The sequence below is a fragment of the Gracilinanus agilis genome, chromosome 2, assembly GCF_016433145.1.
Source record: "Gracilinanus agilis isolate LMUSP501 chromosome 2, AgileGrace, whole genome shotgun sequence".
NCBI classification, from domain to species: domain Eukaryota; kingdom Metazoa; phylum Chordata; class Mammalia; order Didelphimorphia; family Didelphidae; genus Gracilinanus; species Gracilinanus agilis.
This window is the reverse complement of record NC_058131.1, coordinates 181881661-181898018: the sequence shown is the minus strand read 5'-3', so window position 1 is coordinate 181898018 and position 16358 is coordinate 181881661. Positions and strand designations below refer to the sequence as shown.

Below are 16358 nucleotides of genomic sequence, written 5' to 3'. Positions count from 1 at the left end.
TTTAGCATTGCCTTCATTGGGCAAATATTACAATCTTAGCCTATAAAAGAGTAATTTTGTTTTATGCTGCAATAGTTGAATTTTTTCTTTATATGTGCATTCTCTGGGTACTTTGTCCTATCTTTAACACAACATTGGTTACTTATTAAAGGTGATAACTTGTTAGAAGACAATAGAAGTATAAGTTTTTATTTCATATATACCTCATATTCACACATATGTATGTGTGTATATATGCATATCATATATAGATAAAATTAGGGAAGGAATAAGCATTTATTAAGTTAGGCACTGTGCTAAGTGCTTTTTATAAATGTTATCTTGTTTATTTCTTCACAACAATCTTACAAAGTAGATGCTATTATTATCCATTTTTACAGTTGAGAAAACTGAAGCAAACATATTGAATGACTTGCCAGGATAATAATGTTGCAAGTGTTTGAGACCACATTTGTCTCAAATCTTCCTGACTGTGGGCCCAGCACTCCATCCATTGTACCACCAACTACACCATTAGGGAAAGATGATTTGAACAGGAAAATGAATATTTTATTTTCTAGACAATCTTATTTCTTAGAACACCAAATACCTGAAGTATAAGTGTAGAATAACACAGCTATTTGACAAAAATTCACTTAGACCTCTTAATTTTGGGGATCTTATTTCATTAACCTCTTGGTTCTTACCATTGGTGAACAAGTTATATTATTTACTGTTTTTTTATTTTGATTTAATTAGATCTATTAATCTAGTTTGGAATAAGGATGAGGGAAATCGAAAAGGCAAATAAAATACCAGACCCCAAACAGGTGAATGGTAGTGCCAGTGGACAGATACTGAAGTCAGAATAAGAATCAAGATGAGTAGAGAGTCTCATAGAATCCTAAATTTAGAGCAGGAAGATACTTGATAAGTCATTTAATACAATCCGTTCATTTTTACACATTGGACTGGAAGTCAATATTAATTGTCCAAGGTGGGATTTGAACTCAGATCTTGACTTCCAGTCCAATGCTCTCTTCATTATACAGCATTGCCAAAGTGATGAGCTAGGTTTTAGATATGTTGAGTTGATGATAGGACATCTAAGTGAAGCCATCCAGAAAGAAGTTTGAGACTGAAGTCTGGAGCTTAGAAGGAAGTCAGAATTAAAGATAAGTATTTGGGGGCAGCTGGGTGGCTCAGTGGATTGAGAGCCAGGCCTAGAGACTGGAGGTCCTAGGTTCAAGTCCGGCCTCGGACACTTCCAGCTGTGTGACCTTGGGCAAGTCACTTGACCCCTATCGCCCACCCTTACCACTCCTGGGCTAAGGACGGTCCCTAGCCCCGATGAAAAAGGAGGAGGGTTGGGCGTGGGGCTAGCAACCCCACCCTGTAAAAACTACATCTGCTAAAGAAACTGCAACCTAAAGTAGGGGCAGCTGGGCTAGCTCAGTGGATTGAGAGCCAAGCCTAGAGAGGAAAGGTCCTAGGTTCAAATCTGGGCTCAGACACTTCCCAGCTGGGTGACCCTGAGCGACCCATTGCCTACTGGTTGTGGCCCTATGCTCCTAGAATGGAGTCCCAGGATAAAAAAAAAAAAAATTGGGGAAAGTGATATTTAAGTCATAGGGATAAATTACATTGTCAGTGAGAGAGTATAGAAAGAGAAGAGAAGAGGGCCAAGGACAGATTTTTGGGGAATACTCACATTAGGGCATTAGGAATTATTTGAGTAGCCTTCAAAAACATTGGGAGTGTTTAGTGATTTAAGAGGAGAATGAGGAACATTTAATATCTCTGAAGCTGATAAAAGCAAGGCTATATAGTGAGTGGGGTTGTTAATAGTGATAGAAACTTCAGAGGGTCAATTAGTATGAAGCTTGAAAATGTAAAGTATGTAGGAGAAATCAAAAAGCATAGTGAGATTTGAGATGGAAGGAACTGTGTTAAGCTTGGAAATCAGAAGAATTCACACCTAATCTGAACCTTTAAAGAAGGGGTTAATGCATTATAGACACAGAAGAAGTCTATTTCAGGCATTGAAGCAAGGTCAGTGATATTCAAAGGCTTGTAACTGGCAAAGTTCAGGACAAGATCATTGCATAGTTCATCTGGACCATAGATTACTATGAAATAGGGCTAGTTGGAATCATATTTTTGTGGACCTTGCAAGCCAGCTTGAGGAATTTGTTTTATTTAGCAGGCTGTGTAGAGGGAAAAGTTGAAGGGGATTTGGGGGAGGAGACCCAATTATTGGAGGAGCAAAGTGCTGGAAGGGAAAGAAGAGGATAGGATTAAGGATACAGATAAAGGGGTTACCTTTGACAAAAAGAAGAGCTGCCTTTTCCCTTGATTCAAGGGAAATAATAAGAGAGGATGTAGTAATATAAAAAAAGATGATGGAAATAAGGAGTTTACCTCTGATGGTCTTGATCTTCTCATTAAAGAAATACATGAAATTGTTTGCTGAGAAAGTTGGGAAGAGGTGGCATTTAGGTGTTTGAGTAGAGGAAATGGTTTTGAAGAACTGCTTTGTACAGTGTGATAGGAAATCCGTAAGAGCCAAGTAAAAGAATTGCCTTTTTAAAGAAGGGCCCAATTGAGATTAGAGTAAAATTTTGCATCGGACCCACTTACTATGATAAGACCTTTCCCTGACTCATCTGTTGTTCTTTATCTACTTTCTTGTATTCAGGTAGATGAGCAATCCTTCAATTTACTTCCCAGTGGGACTGTTCTCTTCAAACACTCCAATACAGAATTAAAACAAATAGTAAATAATAATAGTTAATCTGTCTCACTCTCCTTATTTCTCACATCCATTCCCTCCTCTTCCCCTCTCAAATAAGGAGAAAGGGTCAAGATATGAGTATATTTTCAGAGTGGTGAATATAGAACATTTCCATGGCAACCACATATCTTGCCAAATAGTCTTCCTTTTAAGTCTAAAATAAAGTGTGTTTTTACTTTGTTATCTCACCGTATCCCTAAGTACTTGTTCATATATTTAAGTAGTTCTGCTTGTGAAAGGATAGTTTTAATTTTATTTTGGTCCAAAGAATTGTTGTTATGATAGCATAATTTAATACTATAAATTATTGGTTCATCATTTCATCAACTAGTTGTCATAATTGCAAGATAGAAAAAGAAAACTTCAATTTTCTTCTTATTTTTGCCCATGATAAAAATAAATCTATTTTCAACCAACCTGGAGACTGGAAGGAACAGTAAGAAAGAGAAATCATCCTGATTTTTCTGAAAGAAACAATCCAGAAAGCAATTTGCATTCTCAGTATTAAACTTCTAATTTTTTTTTTCTTTAAAGGAAGTATGCTGTTTTAGACAGAACAAATGAAGCATTTTGCTTCAGGATCAGTATTATAGAGAACATACTTGAGTGTATAGGAACAACATCCCAAAATATAATATTAAAGCCATTTTGCGAAAATGACTAAAGTTTCTTTAATAAGTATTTTCCATCTTTTGGACACTAAAGACTGTCTAACTTTTAAGAATATTTTGAGTTCTTAAGGGACAATTTTAAAAACATTGAGATTTTTCACAATGTTTTTCTAGAATAACATATTTTTCTTTCTTTCATCTTTCAGTGCGATACATGTTTATCCAAACACAGGATACCCCCAACCCGAACAGTTTAAAGTTTATTCCAGGAAAACCAGTGCTGGGATCACAGACCATGGATTTTCCCACACCAGCCACAGCATTCCGCTCCCCTCTGGCTAGGTACTTTAAAATGTTTCATATATTTCCCCAAGTAATACAAGTGGCTGCTGAACCATAGTTAAGATAGCATGGGTTTATGGGATCTAGGTTTTCTCATTATAAATCAGATATATTTTCTCTAAAAGCTTTTTTACTTTGGAGGTGAAGATAAAGGAAAAATAACAAGAGTTAATATCATAAGACACTTATCCCAAACAGACATATTTATCACTCTATTTCCTTTCTTATTGCTGTCATCTGCCATCCTTCATCCAATTTCCTAAATTCCTCCATGAATTTAACATATTCTTTCTGTGTAGTTCATTTATCATCTACCATTTTCATGGATGTTAGTGTTTATTTTTAAAGATTTGAAACATAAAGAGTGAGGACTGGACTTTGTTTCCCTTTTCTTCTGATTTTTTTTTCTTTTAAACTAACTCAGACTGCATTATTGGGTCCTATACAAAGAAAAGGAAAATGTTCTCGGGGTGGGGGGCAGGAAAACACACATACACACACATACACACACATAAAGGAAAAGAGGCTTTGATTTCTTTGGGCTTTTGGATAGTTGTTCTGTCAACTAGCATGTAGTAATAGCATACTATGTGCCCTTGGGCAATGTGCCTAGGATAAAAAGAATATCCTAGAGATACAAAGAAAAGGGGGAAAAACAGTCCCTACCCTCAAGGAGTTTTTATTCTGATGTGAGAAATAATATGCAAGTAACTATATACAAAATATATACAGTGTAAATGGCAGATTTATATTAGAGGGAAGGTATTAGGAGTTGGGTGGGTAGGGGGAACATCAGAGAGGAAAACAGGAAAGAACTCCTGGATTTGAGCCTTAGAAGTCTTGGAAGACATCTTGGAAGTATTTGTAGGCATCAGGGCAGACTGAAGATTAGAGAATGGAGAATCATATAAGGGAAAGGAAGGGATGTGAGATGAAGATGAGGAAAGATGAGGAAATTCTCATTGAATACCTCAATTTTCTTCAGGTAAGTATAAAGTAGATCCAGTTAAGATTATGTAACGAATTTTTAATAGACCCAGTCATGATTTTCTCCAGGTCCATTCAGCAGAATATAAATAAGGGTGAAGAAGAAAGATGATCAGAGTTATACAAGATTAGGATTTGGCAAGAAATGAACAGCAGTTGAACAAGAGGGCAAGAGACTCGAGTAGACAGTAAATTGGTCCTGACACCGTACAGATCTGACAACTTGTCTTTGGGGATATTCAAGCAAATATTACTTTGGGAATCCACAATGGGAAAATGGTAACTAGAGTGTTACAAACTTCAAAGTTGGAGCAGTATAAACGTAGCCACAGAGAACATTAAGAATAACTTTCAGATCTTTTATACTGGTTCAGCTGTACCATGAATGGTCAGCCCATTTGAAAAGATTGTCTGTCTTTGGAAGGCAGAAATTACTTTGTCTTTGAATCTCATTAATATCATCAATTCCTGTTGTAACTTCTTGCTAGATACTTAAAGGTAACTCTCCTTCAGATTTGCTTCCTTACTGATATTAGCCACAGCAATGGAAACACCTGGGTCATGGTTCTGGGAAGCCACTGGGGACAGAGGAAGCATCAGAAGCCTTTTGTATGCTTATTGATGACCATCCCTGTTACACTGTCCTCATGATTCCTCAGCTTCATAATACGCTGACCTCTCTCTGGCCCATTTAGCAAAATATTAATGTGACCACACTTTAGATTTTACTATCTCTAAGATCATGAACTTTGAAGTTTTGTCCTCATAACCCAGGCAGTTCCGTTTTTCCTCTCTTCCTCTTATACTGTGCCTCATATTCTCAGTTCATCTTCATACACCTTGATACCCTAGTTCAAATGCCTTAGCTTGATGTTCGGGGATCTCTATAATTTGACTTGATCCTGCTTTCCAGCTTTATTTTACAATATTTCCTTACATGTTCACTATATTCTAGCCAAATAAAACTACTTAAATCAGTTAATCAATGAGCATATATTAAATTGTTACTATATTCTAGGTACTGAAGATATAATTATAATAAATGAAACAATTTCTAATCACAAAGAACTTACATTGTAATGAGGAAGACAATAAGAACCTAAGTATATTCAGAATAAATATAAAGAGAATACATACAAATAGTAAAAAAAATAGTCAATATTATATTAAACACCTACTATGAACAAGGCACTCTGCTAAGAGTTGGGGATACAACAAAAAGCAAAAGACCGTCCCTGCTCTGAAGGAGGTAGCTCATTTATGGAGAAAGATAGTACAAAAATAAATTGAAAGTCTTGTGAGGCAGGGAAGTATCCAGTTCTGGAACATGATGAAGGCCTATAGCTATAGTGGGAAATGATCTGAAGGAAGTATTAATTACTGAGTTGGTTTGATCTTGCAGAATGATGAATATATGGAGATTGTGAAATTGAGGAGGTCAATTTGGTAGGAAGTGGTGAGGTGAATTCCTTGAATCCTCCTTAAATGGTAGAGAATTAGAGAGGAGCTCCTCTCCATTCTGAGTGAAGGAGGAGCTCTGGGAATAGGGGTCAAACAAATAGCCTATACGGACTCCCACTCTCTTGTCATGATTCCTTTGCTCAATCTGTTTCCTAGGCCTAGAATGCCTTCTCAGCTTCTTTCATCTCAGTTCATCCTACACTTTCTGAAAGATCAATCCTGGTCAATAATAATCCTTCCCCTCTTAAGCCTTATATAACATTTGATTTGAACCATTATTATGTACACATTTTGTTTTTATTATAGTTATTTGTATGTTTTATTATTCTCAGAGACAGTGAGCTTCATGAGAATAGGAACTCTGTCTTTTGATAATCTTTGTTACCCTTTGCTTACCACAGTGATATCTACTTAATAGGTACTTATGGAATATTTGTTAAAGTTTAAGAAGCTCTACAACTTGATTAAGATTAGAGATAGATAATGTTTTTAAGAAAAAAATAGAATGGTTACATTACTGTGTTAAGTGTGGTAAAACCTTTTCTGTGTTCTTGTTTAAAAACAAATTGAAACTATTCTATATATATATTTAAGGATAACTGAATTTCTAGACATTTCAAGACTAAATTGTGAACCCATTCCAACTGGAACCAATCCAGGAGTAAAGAGCATAAATTATACCAATTCTATTACTAGCATCAGAAATAGCCTAGCTTTTGAAAGCAGGTGAGAGAAAGTAATTTATATGCTACTTGGACAGAAAAATCATTGTGTAAGTGTGAAATATGTCACATCATGAAACTGTGAAAAAGGGAAATGTTGGGTTAAATCTTTTCATGCTTGGTATTCAGAGAAGGTATGCTAAGAGATTTTAGATTCAGACACCATCAAAATAGACTTTTAGGAACTTATAACTGCTACTAAGAGCCAAACATAATTAAATAACACATTATTTTAATCTTTCTATCCTCCACTGTTCCTGATTCAAGGCACCTAGAACAGTTCAAGGGAAATTTAAGAAAATTTCTAATTAATCCAGATTCACAATCTAGCTCAAGCGATATCTTTCAAAACTCCAGGTGGCAAAGAGCCTTTTAAAATTTAGTCTTTTGGAAGTAATATCATTTCCTGAATTCAGAAAGTTCAATTATTTAGTTTCCTGTTACCCTTAACAATTATTTATTAGTGGATTCAAGGCTGAGAACAAGCCTTCATGCCAAATTAATCTTATTTCGAGGTTACTAAAGTGTTAGATTACAGGGAGATGCCACAGATACATTATGACATGATTTTAGCAAAATACTTGCAGAGGTTCTTGTAATAACCTTGTGAACAAGATAAGGGAATGCTAACTGAACAAGTAAGTTTGAACTTGGAAATTTATCAAATAACCATACATGAGATTATTGGTTAAACAATCACTGTTATTGGGAAGAATGAGGAAGCAGTGATATGCCACAGAGCTCTGTCTTTGTCCTGCTGTACTCTTTCTTTTGGATAAAAACAAACATAAAGGGGAGGAGCTAGGCAGCTTAGTAGATTGAGAACCAGGCCCAGAGATGGGAAGTCCCGGGTTCAAGTTTGACCTCAGACACTTTGCAGCTGTGGGGACCCTTGGCAAGTCACTTGACCCCCCATTGCCTAGCCCTTACCATTCTTCTATCTTAGAACTAATATATAATATTGATTCTAAGGCAAAAGGTAAGGGTTCAAAAATAATTTAAAAATTTGCAGATAATGAAACTGGAAGGGATAACAAGTATGCTAGACAACATTCAGAATTCAAAATTGGTCAAAATTGATTGATCAGAAAATTAGCTGAAACTAATAAGATTAAATTTAATGATGATAAATTTAAAGTCTTCATTTATTAGACCTACAAAAATTTGCTATATTCAGGATCCTTGAGACTTGGTTTATGTGGAGAAAACTGAGGAATTAATGGTCAATTCACTTAATCAAATACAAGCCCAAAGTGTAACTAGACTTGTAAAAAAGATAGTACATTTTTAGGTTGTGTAAATGAAAGAACAGTATTCAGATTAAGAGAGATAATATTATTAATTTAGTCTAGTAAAGCTATGATCTTGTAATATGTTCCATTCTAGGTGACAAACTGAAATGTATCTGGAGCAAGGTGACTAGGGTGGTAGAGAATGGAAATCCCTTTTGATGAGCAATAATTGGAGGAAATAAGGACAGATATCCTGCATTAAAGAAGAATTGGGGCGGGGGTAGGAGGCTGGCTTCTGGGTTCTTTCAGTTCTTGCTCAAAAGTCATTCTCACTGTCTCAAAAATCTCTTTCTCAATAGTGTCTTTTTCTCTTCTTCCTACCTACTTAGTCAGGTCTTTCTGAGCCAGCTATTGTCTCATCTCTCTTTTCCCATTATTAAATTTCTGTTAAAAGTTGTAAAAACCTTTACTTCCACTTTCTCATTTTCTTCTCTTTTCCTCCATCCCTTTCACTGGCTTTTCCCCACACTACTGAAATTGCTCCCCAAAATCACCAGTCTCTAGACCCAGAAGCCTTTTTCCAATTCTTATCATGAGCTTGTCAGTAGCTTTTGACACTGCTGATTACCTTCTCATAATGGATGTTCTTTTCTTCCTTAGCTTCATATACTTTACATTCTTCTGGTAATTCTTCTAGGTTTCTAGTAACTTCTCTGACTCCTCTGACTCTGTCTCTCCCAACCACTTAATATATGCATTCCAGAAAAATCTGTCTTTAATTTTCTTCTCTCTGTATGTGTGTGTATATATATATGTACACACACACACACACACACACACACACACACACACACACACTCCTTTATCAAGCTTATTCACTCCCAAAGTTTCAACTACTGTTTCTCTGGAGATAATTTGGAGTTGTAAATATCTACTCCTGGTTTGCCTTCTGAGCTCTGATCTCACCACTCTAACTGATTCAGGCAATTTTGATTTAGGTATACTACTAGCATTTCAAACTTGATAACATTACCAAAACATAGTTCCTTATTTTTCTTATTTCTCTTTGTCACTGCTATTCATCCAGTTTCTCAAATTGGTCACTTTTAGATTATCTTAAACTTTTCCTTCCCTTTCACCTTTCATTCAGACAGTTATGAGACCCTGTCAGTTCTATGAAATATCTCTCAAATCCATCCCCTATATTCTTTTCCTATTGCTGTCAACTTGGTTTGGTTCTCTTTCCTACCCACCTGTGCTATTATAGCACTCATTTCTGGTCCACACTTTGTCTCTCCCACATCTAATCCTTCCACCATTCAGTACTATCCCAGGCTATTCCTGTTGCTCTGACTTCACTTTCCATCCCAGTTTTGATTTATAGTTAATTTGTTCAACTTTAAACTGCTTTCTGCTTTATCTAATCATAATCTCCTTTCATTTTATCTGTTTTTCATTCCTTTGATATTTGTTCTTCCTCATCATAACCTCCATTCAGCTCAAGTTCTGGCATCTACAGGAAACCTTTCCTGGTCCTTCTAGGTGTTAGTGTTTTCCTATCTAATAGCCATCAATATTTCCATTGTACTACTTCACATCAGTTGTTAAGACTATCTCAAAGCTGGAGCTCTGACTATGATTGGGCCCTGTATGGTGAGAGAGATGACATAGGGACTGAACAAGGACCTACTCTTTGTCTCCTCTATCTACTTTACAGCAATATCAACAGAAATATCAGTGATATAAAGCCATAATATAAGATTTTATTTCATATATCATATCTAAAGCATAAGATATTGAGCTCCTATATCTGTTTTAAGAAGAGATTGCTAAATCATGTGGCATGGGACATGTGAGACTATAAGATTCTATTCTATAATTGTGTCCCAGAACTGCAGTTCTGAGTTTACATTCTATCTTATATGGGTTCTATCAAATGATTTTGTTTTGTGTACCCACCTTAGAGGCACCCCAATTTTTTTTATATCTAGTTCTCTACAGAAAAAAAATAAAAGGGCCCATCTAAATACTTGAGCTAATAAATACATCAGATATGGGACAGGCTGACAGAAAATGCAACGAACACACAGACCTTACAGCACACCAAAGTCAACAGAATTCTTTCATTTCTAGAAAGGGGTCTTTTGAGACCACATTTTTTATGTTCTTCCTGTTCGTAACCTCCAAACAAATTAACAAGTTTTGTTTATTTGATATTATACTAGTCATAATCTGAAACTGTTACAAACATCAGATTTTATTCAGAACAATAGTTATATGTAGCATTATATAGTAGCATTGTCTTCTTTCTTAATGAGAACACATTGCTTCAGCTTGGGTCATTCGAAAGTAAAAACAGTCTTCATGTATTTGTCCAGTAGTTTTTCCCAGAAGTATGTTAGTTTGTCTTCTGAGGCTGGATTGCCTCTGACTTTTTTCTCTAGGTATGCTGTAATTAGAGATTATCTATGTTTCTTTAGCTTCTCCCTCAGGTGGTAATGATGATGCCATCAATTAATTAATTAGGTTTTTATTCTTGTATTTATGTCTTCCTTCTTTTGACCTGTCCAGGTTAACTTATTCCTTGCTTCTGACTGAAGAAAACATTCTAACTAGAGAGTTTAGCATTCATATCACTTCTAATTCAGGTCCTAGATGACTCAGTCCCTACCCTATTGGGCACTGTTCATATTTTCCGTACTTTGCCAATAGGAAACTTCTGAATGATGTGAACAGCAACAATATGGCAGACTAGACATTTTCTTTGAGCCCCATGACCTTCCAAACTTTTTCAAAACAAATTAGGCACCAATGATAAAACATCTTAAGTTACTTCCATGGTCTCAGACACCTGGAATCCAAAAGAAGGTTAAAAAAATAACCCTAGGAATGGAAGCTCACTAATCCTGAGCTCACTTAACAACCATCCATATCCTGCACTCCTGGCAGCAAGATTGCACTAGAAGACTCAAAGATATGATAAAGGTTCCCCCCACTACCACCTATCCTCCTCTTTCTTTCCAGTACCATATGAGACCCTGTCTCTAGATTATGCAAGTTTACTTGGACTTCAATAACTAGCTTGACTATAGCCCTTTAAGAGCAAAAGCTTGCTGGGGGCTGTACTGCAGAAGTACCAATGAGGCAAACCTCTAAACAACTGGTACCTAAGAAAGAAGCTCTGAACTACTCATGATGTAAAAAGCAGTCTCTGCTGGTGCCAGAGAAAGCAAGCTCTAAACTCTGGTGCAGGGCCAGAGAGCTAAGGAATTGAGGGAGTGGGACAGGTGACCAGCAGCATTTTATGCAGGTGGGGAGCTATCAAATACAAAGGAAAGGACACTTGAGAACTCTTTTTTTCTAGTGTATGTGAAATATTCTTGCATTATTCAAATGTCCTTTCCTTTGTATTTGATAGTTTCCTCTTGATTACTAGTGGAACTTGTTTTTGAATAGATTCAAGTTTTTCTATTTTGGTTATTGATTTTGCTGTTCAAGATATAAATTCTGCTTTCATAATTCTTATTTCTCTCTTAAACTACTGAAGAACAGTGTGATATTATTCCAAAGAGCACTGAAGCTCAAAATGTAGCCCAGGGTGAACTATCCAGCAAATATGAGCTGGACCATATAGGACAAAAGAGAATTATTCAGTAATAAAGAGTTTGTTGATTTTTTTTTTTTTTTGGTGGGGTGTATTATAACATGGGAGAGTACATGAAGAGGGGAGGGGAATAAGCTAGCAATGAGGAGAGGTATCTTTGTGATCTCAGAAAGAGGAGCACTTTGCCATTACTACTTCCTTAGTAGTGTGAAAGAGAATTCTTTATTGTCTATCCTGAGTTAACACTAACAAGTACTTCACTAGAGACTGAAGATAGGATTAACTCTCCTTTGTCTACCTTTTAAATTGAATTGAACACCCTACTTAGTGCTAGCTGAGAAGCCAGCACGGTACTTGGAGAGCTCCACCCTTTTTAAAAACTCAGTCAGAAACTTGTAAGTTCTTTTAAGAATTCACACACAAGAGTTCACACCCTCAGAAACTCTTCAACCAGGAAACTATGAACCTTTTTGATGAAAAATTGACATTCAGAAGGTGAGAAGCCGATCCCACAGACACTGCCCCCTGGCCAGTGCTAAAAAATATCTAAACTGTGATTGGTCCCTGTGAAAAGGGGAGAAGAAAAGAAGTCACCATAAAAGCAAACCCAAACTCCCTCAGAGGGGCATGGTCTTTGAGAAGATAGTCTGAAGAGATTGTCTTCTGGAGATAGTCTTCTGACTGGGGAGACTCTTCCAGGGAACTTTGCTGGAGACTGCAGTTTGAATTGTGGGCTTGGAGCTCAGTTTCAATTTAGGCTCTGACTCTTGGACTACTTTGTTGGGTGAGTGATAAAACTGACTCCTTTCCTAGTTTCCTAAGAGACTAGATTCCATCTTGGAGGAGGCCCAATGAGGACTAGTATAGGTATTTTCTCTAACCTCTTTCACATTTCTCTACTTTATTGTTCCCCCTCACCCCCCCACCCCCGTTTTGGTAAATAAACTTCTGACTTGAGATATAATAATTTCAGCGACCACATTATTTCATATAATTTAAATCTAACCATTCAATTTAACCTTTACAGTAGTCTGTGCCCTTGAGTTTACAGTATAGGGCACTAATTTCTTTTCTCTTTTTTTAATCTTATTTTCCATCTTAGAGTCAATACTGTGTATTATTTCCAAGGCAGAAGAGCAATAAGGGGAAGGCAATGGAGATTAAGTGACTTGCCCAGGTCACACAGCTAGGAAGTGTCTGAGGCTAAATTTGAACCCACAACCTGTCTTTAGGCCTGGCTCTCAATTCACTGAGTTACCTAGCAATCCCTGTGTACTACTTTCATAGGAACCATAAGCATCATTTTTTTTTTTTTTAGTGATTCTATTTTTTTTTTTAATAAAAAGTTTCCATGGTTACATGATTCATGTTCTTTCTTTCTCCTCCCCCCCCCTCCATAGCTCCATAGCTGACCCGCAATTCTACTGGGTTGTACATGTCATTGATCAAGACCTATTACCATATTATTGATAGTTGCATTGGAGTGGTTGTTTAGAGTCTACATTCCAAATCAAAACCCCCTCAACCCATGTGTTCAAGCAGTTGTTTTTCTTCTGTGTTTCTACTCCCATAGTTCTTCCTCTGGTTGTAGATAGCATTCTTTCTCATAAATCCCTCAGAATTGTCCTGGATCATTGTATTGCTGCTAGTACAGAAGTCCATTACATTTGATTTTACCACAGTGTATCCATCTCTGTGTATATGGTTCTCCTGGTTCCGCTCCTTTCAGTCTACATCAATTCCTAGAGGTCATTCCAGTTCACATGGAATTCCTCCAGTTCATTATTCCTTTGAGCACAATAATATTCCATCACCAACAGATACCACGTTTTGTTCAGCCATTCCCCAATTGAAGGGCATACCCTCATTTTCCAGTTTTTTGACACCACAAAGAGTGTAGCTATAAATATTTTTGTACAAGTCTTTTTCCTTATGATCTCTTTGGGGTACCAGCCCAGCAGTGGTATGGCTGGATCAAAGGGCAGGCAGTCTTTTAGCACTCTTTGGGCATAGTTCCAAATTGCCATCCAGAATGATGGGATCAATTCACAACTCCACCAGCAATGCATCAATGTCCTGATTTTTCCACATGCCCTTCAACATTTATTAATTTCCTTTGCTGTCATGTTGGCTAATCTGTTAAGTGTGAGGTGGTACCTTAGAGTTGTTTTGATTTGCATTTCTCTAATTATAAGAGATTTAGAACATTTTTTCATGTGTTTATTGATAGTTTTGGTTTCTTTATCTGAAAATTGAGTAGGCATCATTTCTTGTCCTTTGTGAGGGTTTTGAAGTCTTTTCTCCAGCAAACTAGAATATGTGTCTCTATATCTTTATATATATCTTCTTTATATCTCTCATCCTTTTCATTCTCAGATCTCTGCTTGTTCTCTATTTTAAAGACAAAGTCTAAGATGCGACTCAGATATAGTAGTCCACTAGCCATGTCTCAATTAGTGATTCCCTAAAGCCAATTAAATTAATTCAAGAATTTATTGTGTAGGTATTGTGTGTCAAATACTGTGCTAGCTGCTAGAATCACAAAACAAAAACAAATGAATAACTTTACAGAGCTTTCATTCTATTGGAAAAAACAATATACAGAAATATAAATAAATACAAAGTACAGTAGAACCTTCCTATCCACAGGAGATACATTCCAAGACCTACTATGGGATGGCTGAAATCATAGATATAAGTGAACACCTGCCTGCCATACACACACACACATTTATATGCATATTGTGATAAGGGGGTAATGTGGCTGATAACAGGGGAGCTGGTGGTACCAGTGAAGTCACCTGGCCAGGGAGCTTGTAACTACTGTAGCTGGTGATTTGAGATTGCCAGGGATGTGTTGCCTGAGCGGTGATGTCCAGTCAGTCTCCCTGCTGTCTGTAGGCTCCTTTAAGGTGGAGAGTGAGGAGCCCCTCCCTGCTGGAGTGAAAGCAGTAACCAATAGGAAGTGAAGCTCATACTCTTCCTAAATAAAATGGATGCCTGGCCAGTACTTCCTTGGAGTCAAGTGATTGCTATTCTCCCCTCTCCTCGGCCCCTTAGCCCAGGTTGATGTTATAATTAACTACAGAAGCTCACAGTTTCAGGCTAAGGGTTTATTTAAACACAGGAGGGAAAACTGAGGAAAGAGGGTTTATGGGCTGGAGAAGTTGCTAAGGGTGACTGGCCAGTGTTGGCAATGGACCTAGAAGGTAACATCAGGCTGAGGGAACCAGCCCCTCAGCCAGGGATAATTTCCACTGCCCTGATGTTAAGTGATCCACCAGCTAGACAGATGAGGTTGATGATTTGGTTTAGGGGTGTCCCTGTTGCTAGGCTGACCTAATCTAATTTCCTACCCACCATCCATCTTCCTCAACCCGGGGTCCCCACGGGAAGTCCAGGGGTAGCTGGGTGTCTGATTGAGGTCAAGGAAATCAGAACCCCCAGGTTAGTTCAGCAGGGGTATTTATAGTCCCAGCTCAAACTGTCAGTTCCTGGGACTGCCACCTGCTGGGGCAAAGTTCCATTCTCCTAACTGACAGGATTGCCTAGAGTAATTTGCAAATGCAAGAGGTCTTGCATAAATCCTACATTACAATATATGTGTACATATTCACATATACATATTCTCTCTCTTTGGTCCTACCCTTCTGCTAGGGGCTCTGCAGCCTTGCAACAACAACAACACCCCCACCCCACCCCTCAAAAAACCAAAAAGCCAAAAAGTTGAAAGCCAAAGTGAGCAATCCAATGGCCCAGGGTAACTGATACCCTGGGAAGATGGAAACCCAAGATAAATGGCAGGGGGAAAACTACTGTACATACAAAGTAACTGTGGGGCCTCTTAAGAATCCTTCTGTTTCTAAGATTTTGAGATTTTTTGAATATAAGCCTTTTGGGGCTAATTTGACTATGTTCACTCTCTTCCCAGTTAATCATGCAGTTCTCTATTTTAAGTGGGTATGAGTCATAGAAAATCTTTCCTTTAGATTTTTTAGGAAACTTAGAAATCATATAGTACAACCTCCTACCCTATGCAAGAATCTTCTCAAAAAACCCCTGACAGGTTGTCTTTGCTTTAGCACTTCCTGTGGTGGGAGATTCACTGCCTCACAATACACTTCCCTTCTTTTTTTTGACCAGCTCTAAATTTTGGAAAGGTTTTCCTTGTATTTCCTCCCTATAATTTTTACTCATTCATCATAGTCCTGTCCTATAGAGTTACTTAGAATAAATTGTCTTTTACATAATAATCCTTCAACTATTTGAAGATACAAATTATGTCCCTTCTAAGTTTTTAACTTCTAACTTTTCTAGACTAAATATCTAGTTGTTTCAGCTTTTCTCTACATGAAAATCCTTTCAGACTCTTTACCATTCTAAAATTCAGAGCTATTTTGTTCACTTGACTAATAAGCAGAACCAGTGTTCAAAATGAAACCTGGGATCAATTCAGTTCAATACTTATTAAACTCCTGCTAAGTGCTAATTACTGGGGATACAAAGACAATAATGAAGCAGTCCCTACTCTCATGGAATTTAAATTCTCTTCAGATGAAACAACCTGACCATGTGGAGCACCATGCAAATCATATAAATAGGAAATGGAATGTCAAATTTAGGGAA

At 37.1% G+C, this 16358-nt stretch overlaps 1 protein-coding gene across 2 annotated transcripts in view; it reads left to right on the top strand.

Moving 5' to 3' along the window:
- NFU1 (NFU1 iron-sulfur cluster scaffold) overlaps nucleotides 1-16358 on the top strand; it is a 55148-nt gene that overhangs the window by 11362 nt on the left and 27428 nt on the right. Inside the window, exon 3 of one of the 2 annotated variants that reach the window (XM_044660904.1) lies at nucleotides 3591-3726. The exons of the other annotated variant lie outside the window; for it this stretch is intronic. Coding sequence (XP_044516839.1) covers nucleotides 3591-3726 — 136 coding nt within the window. The remainder of the gene's footprint in view (nucleotides 1-3590; nucleotides 3727-16358) is intronic. 2 annotated transcript variants of the gene reach the window in all.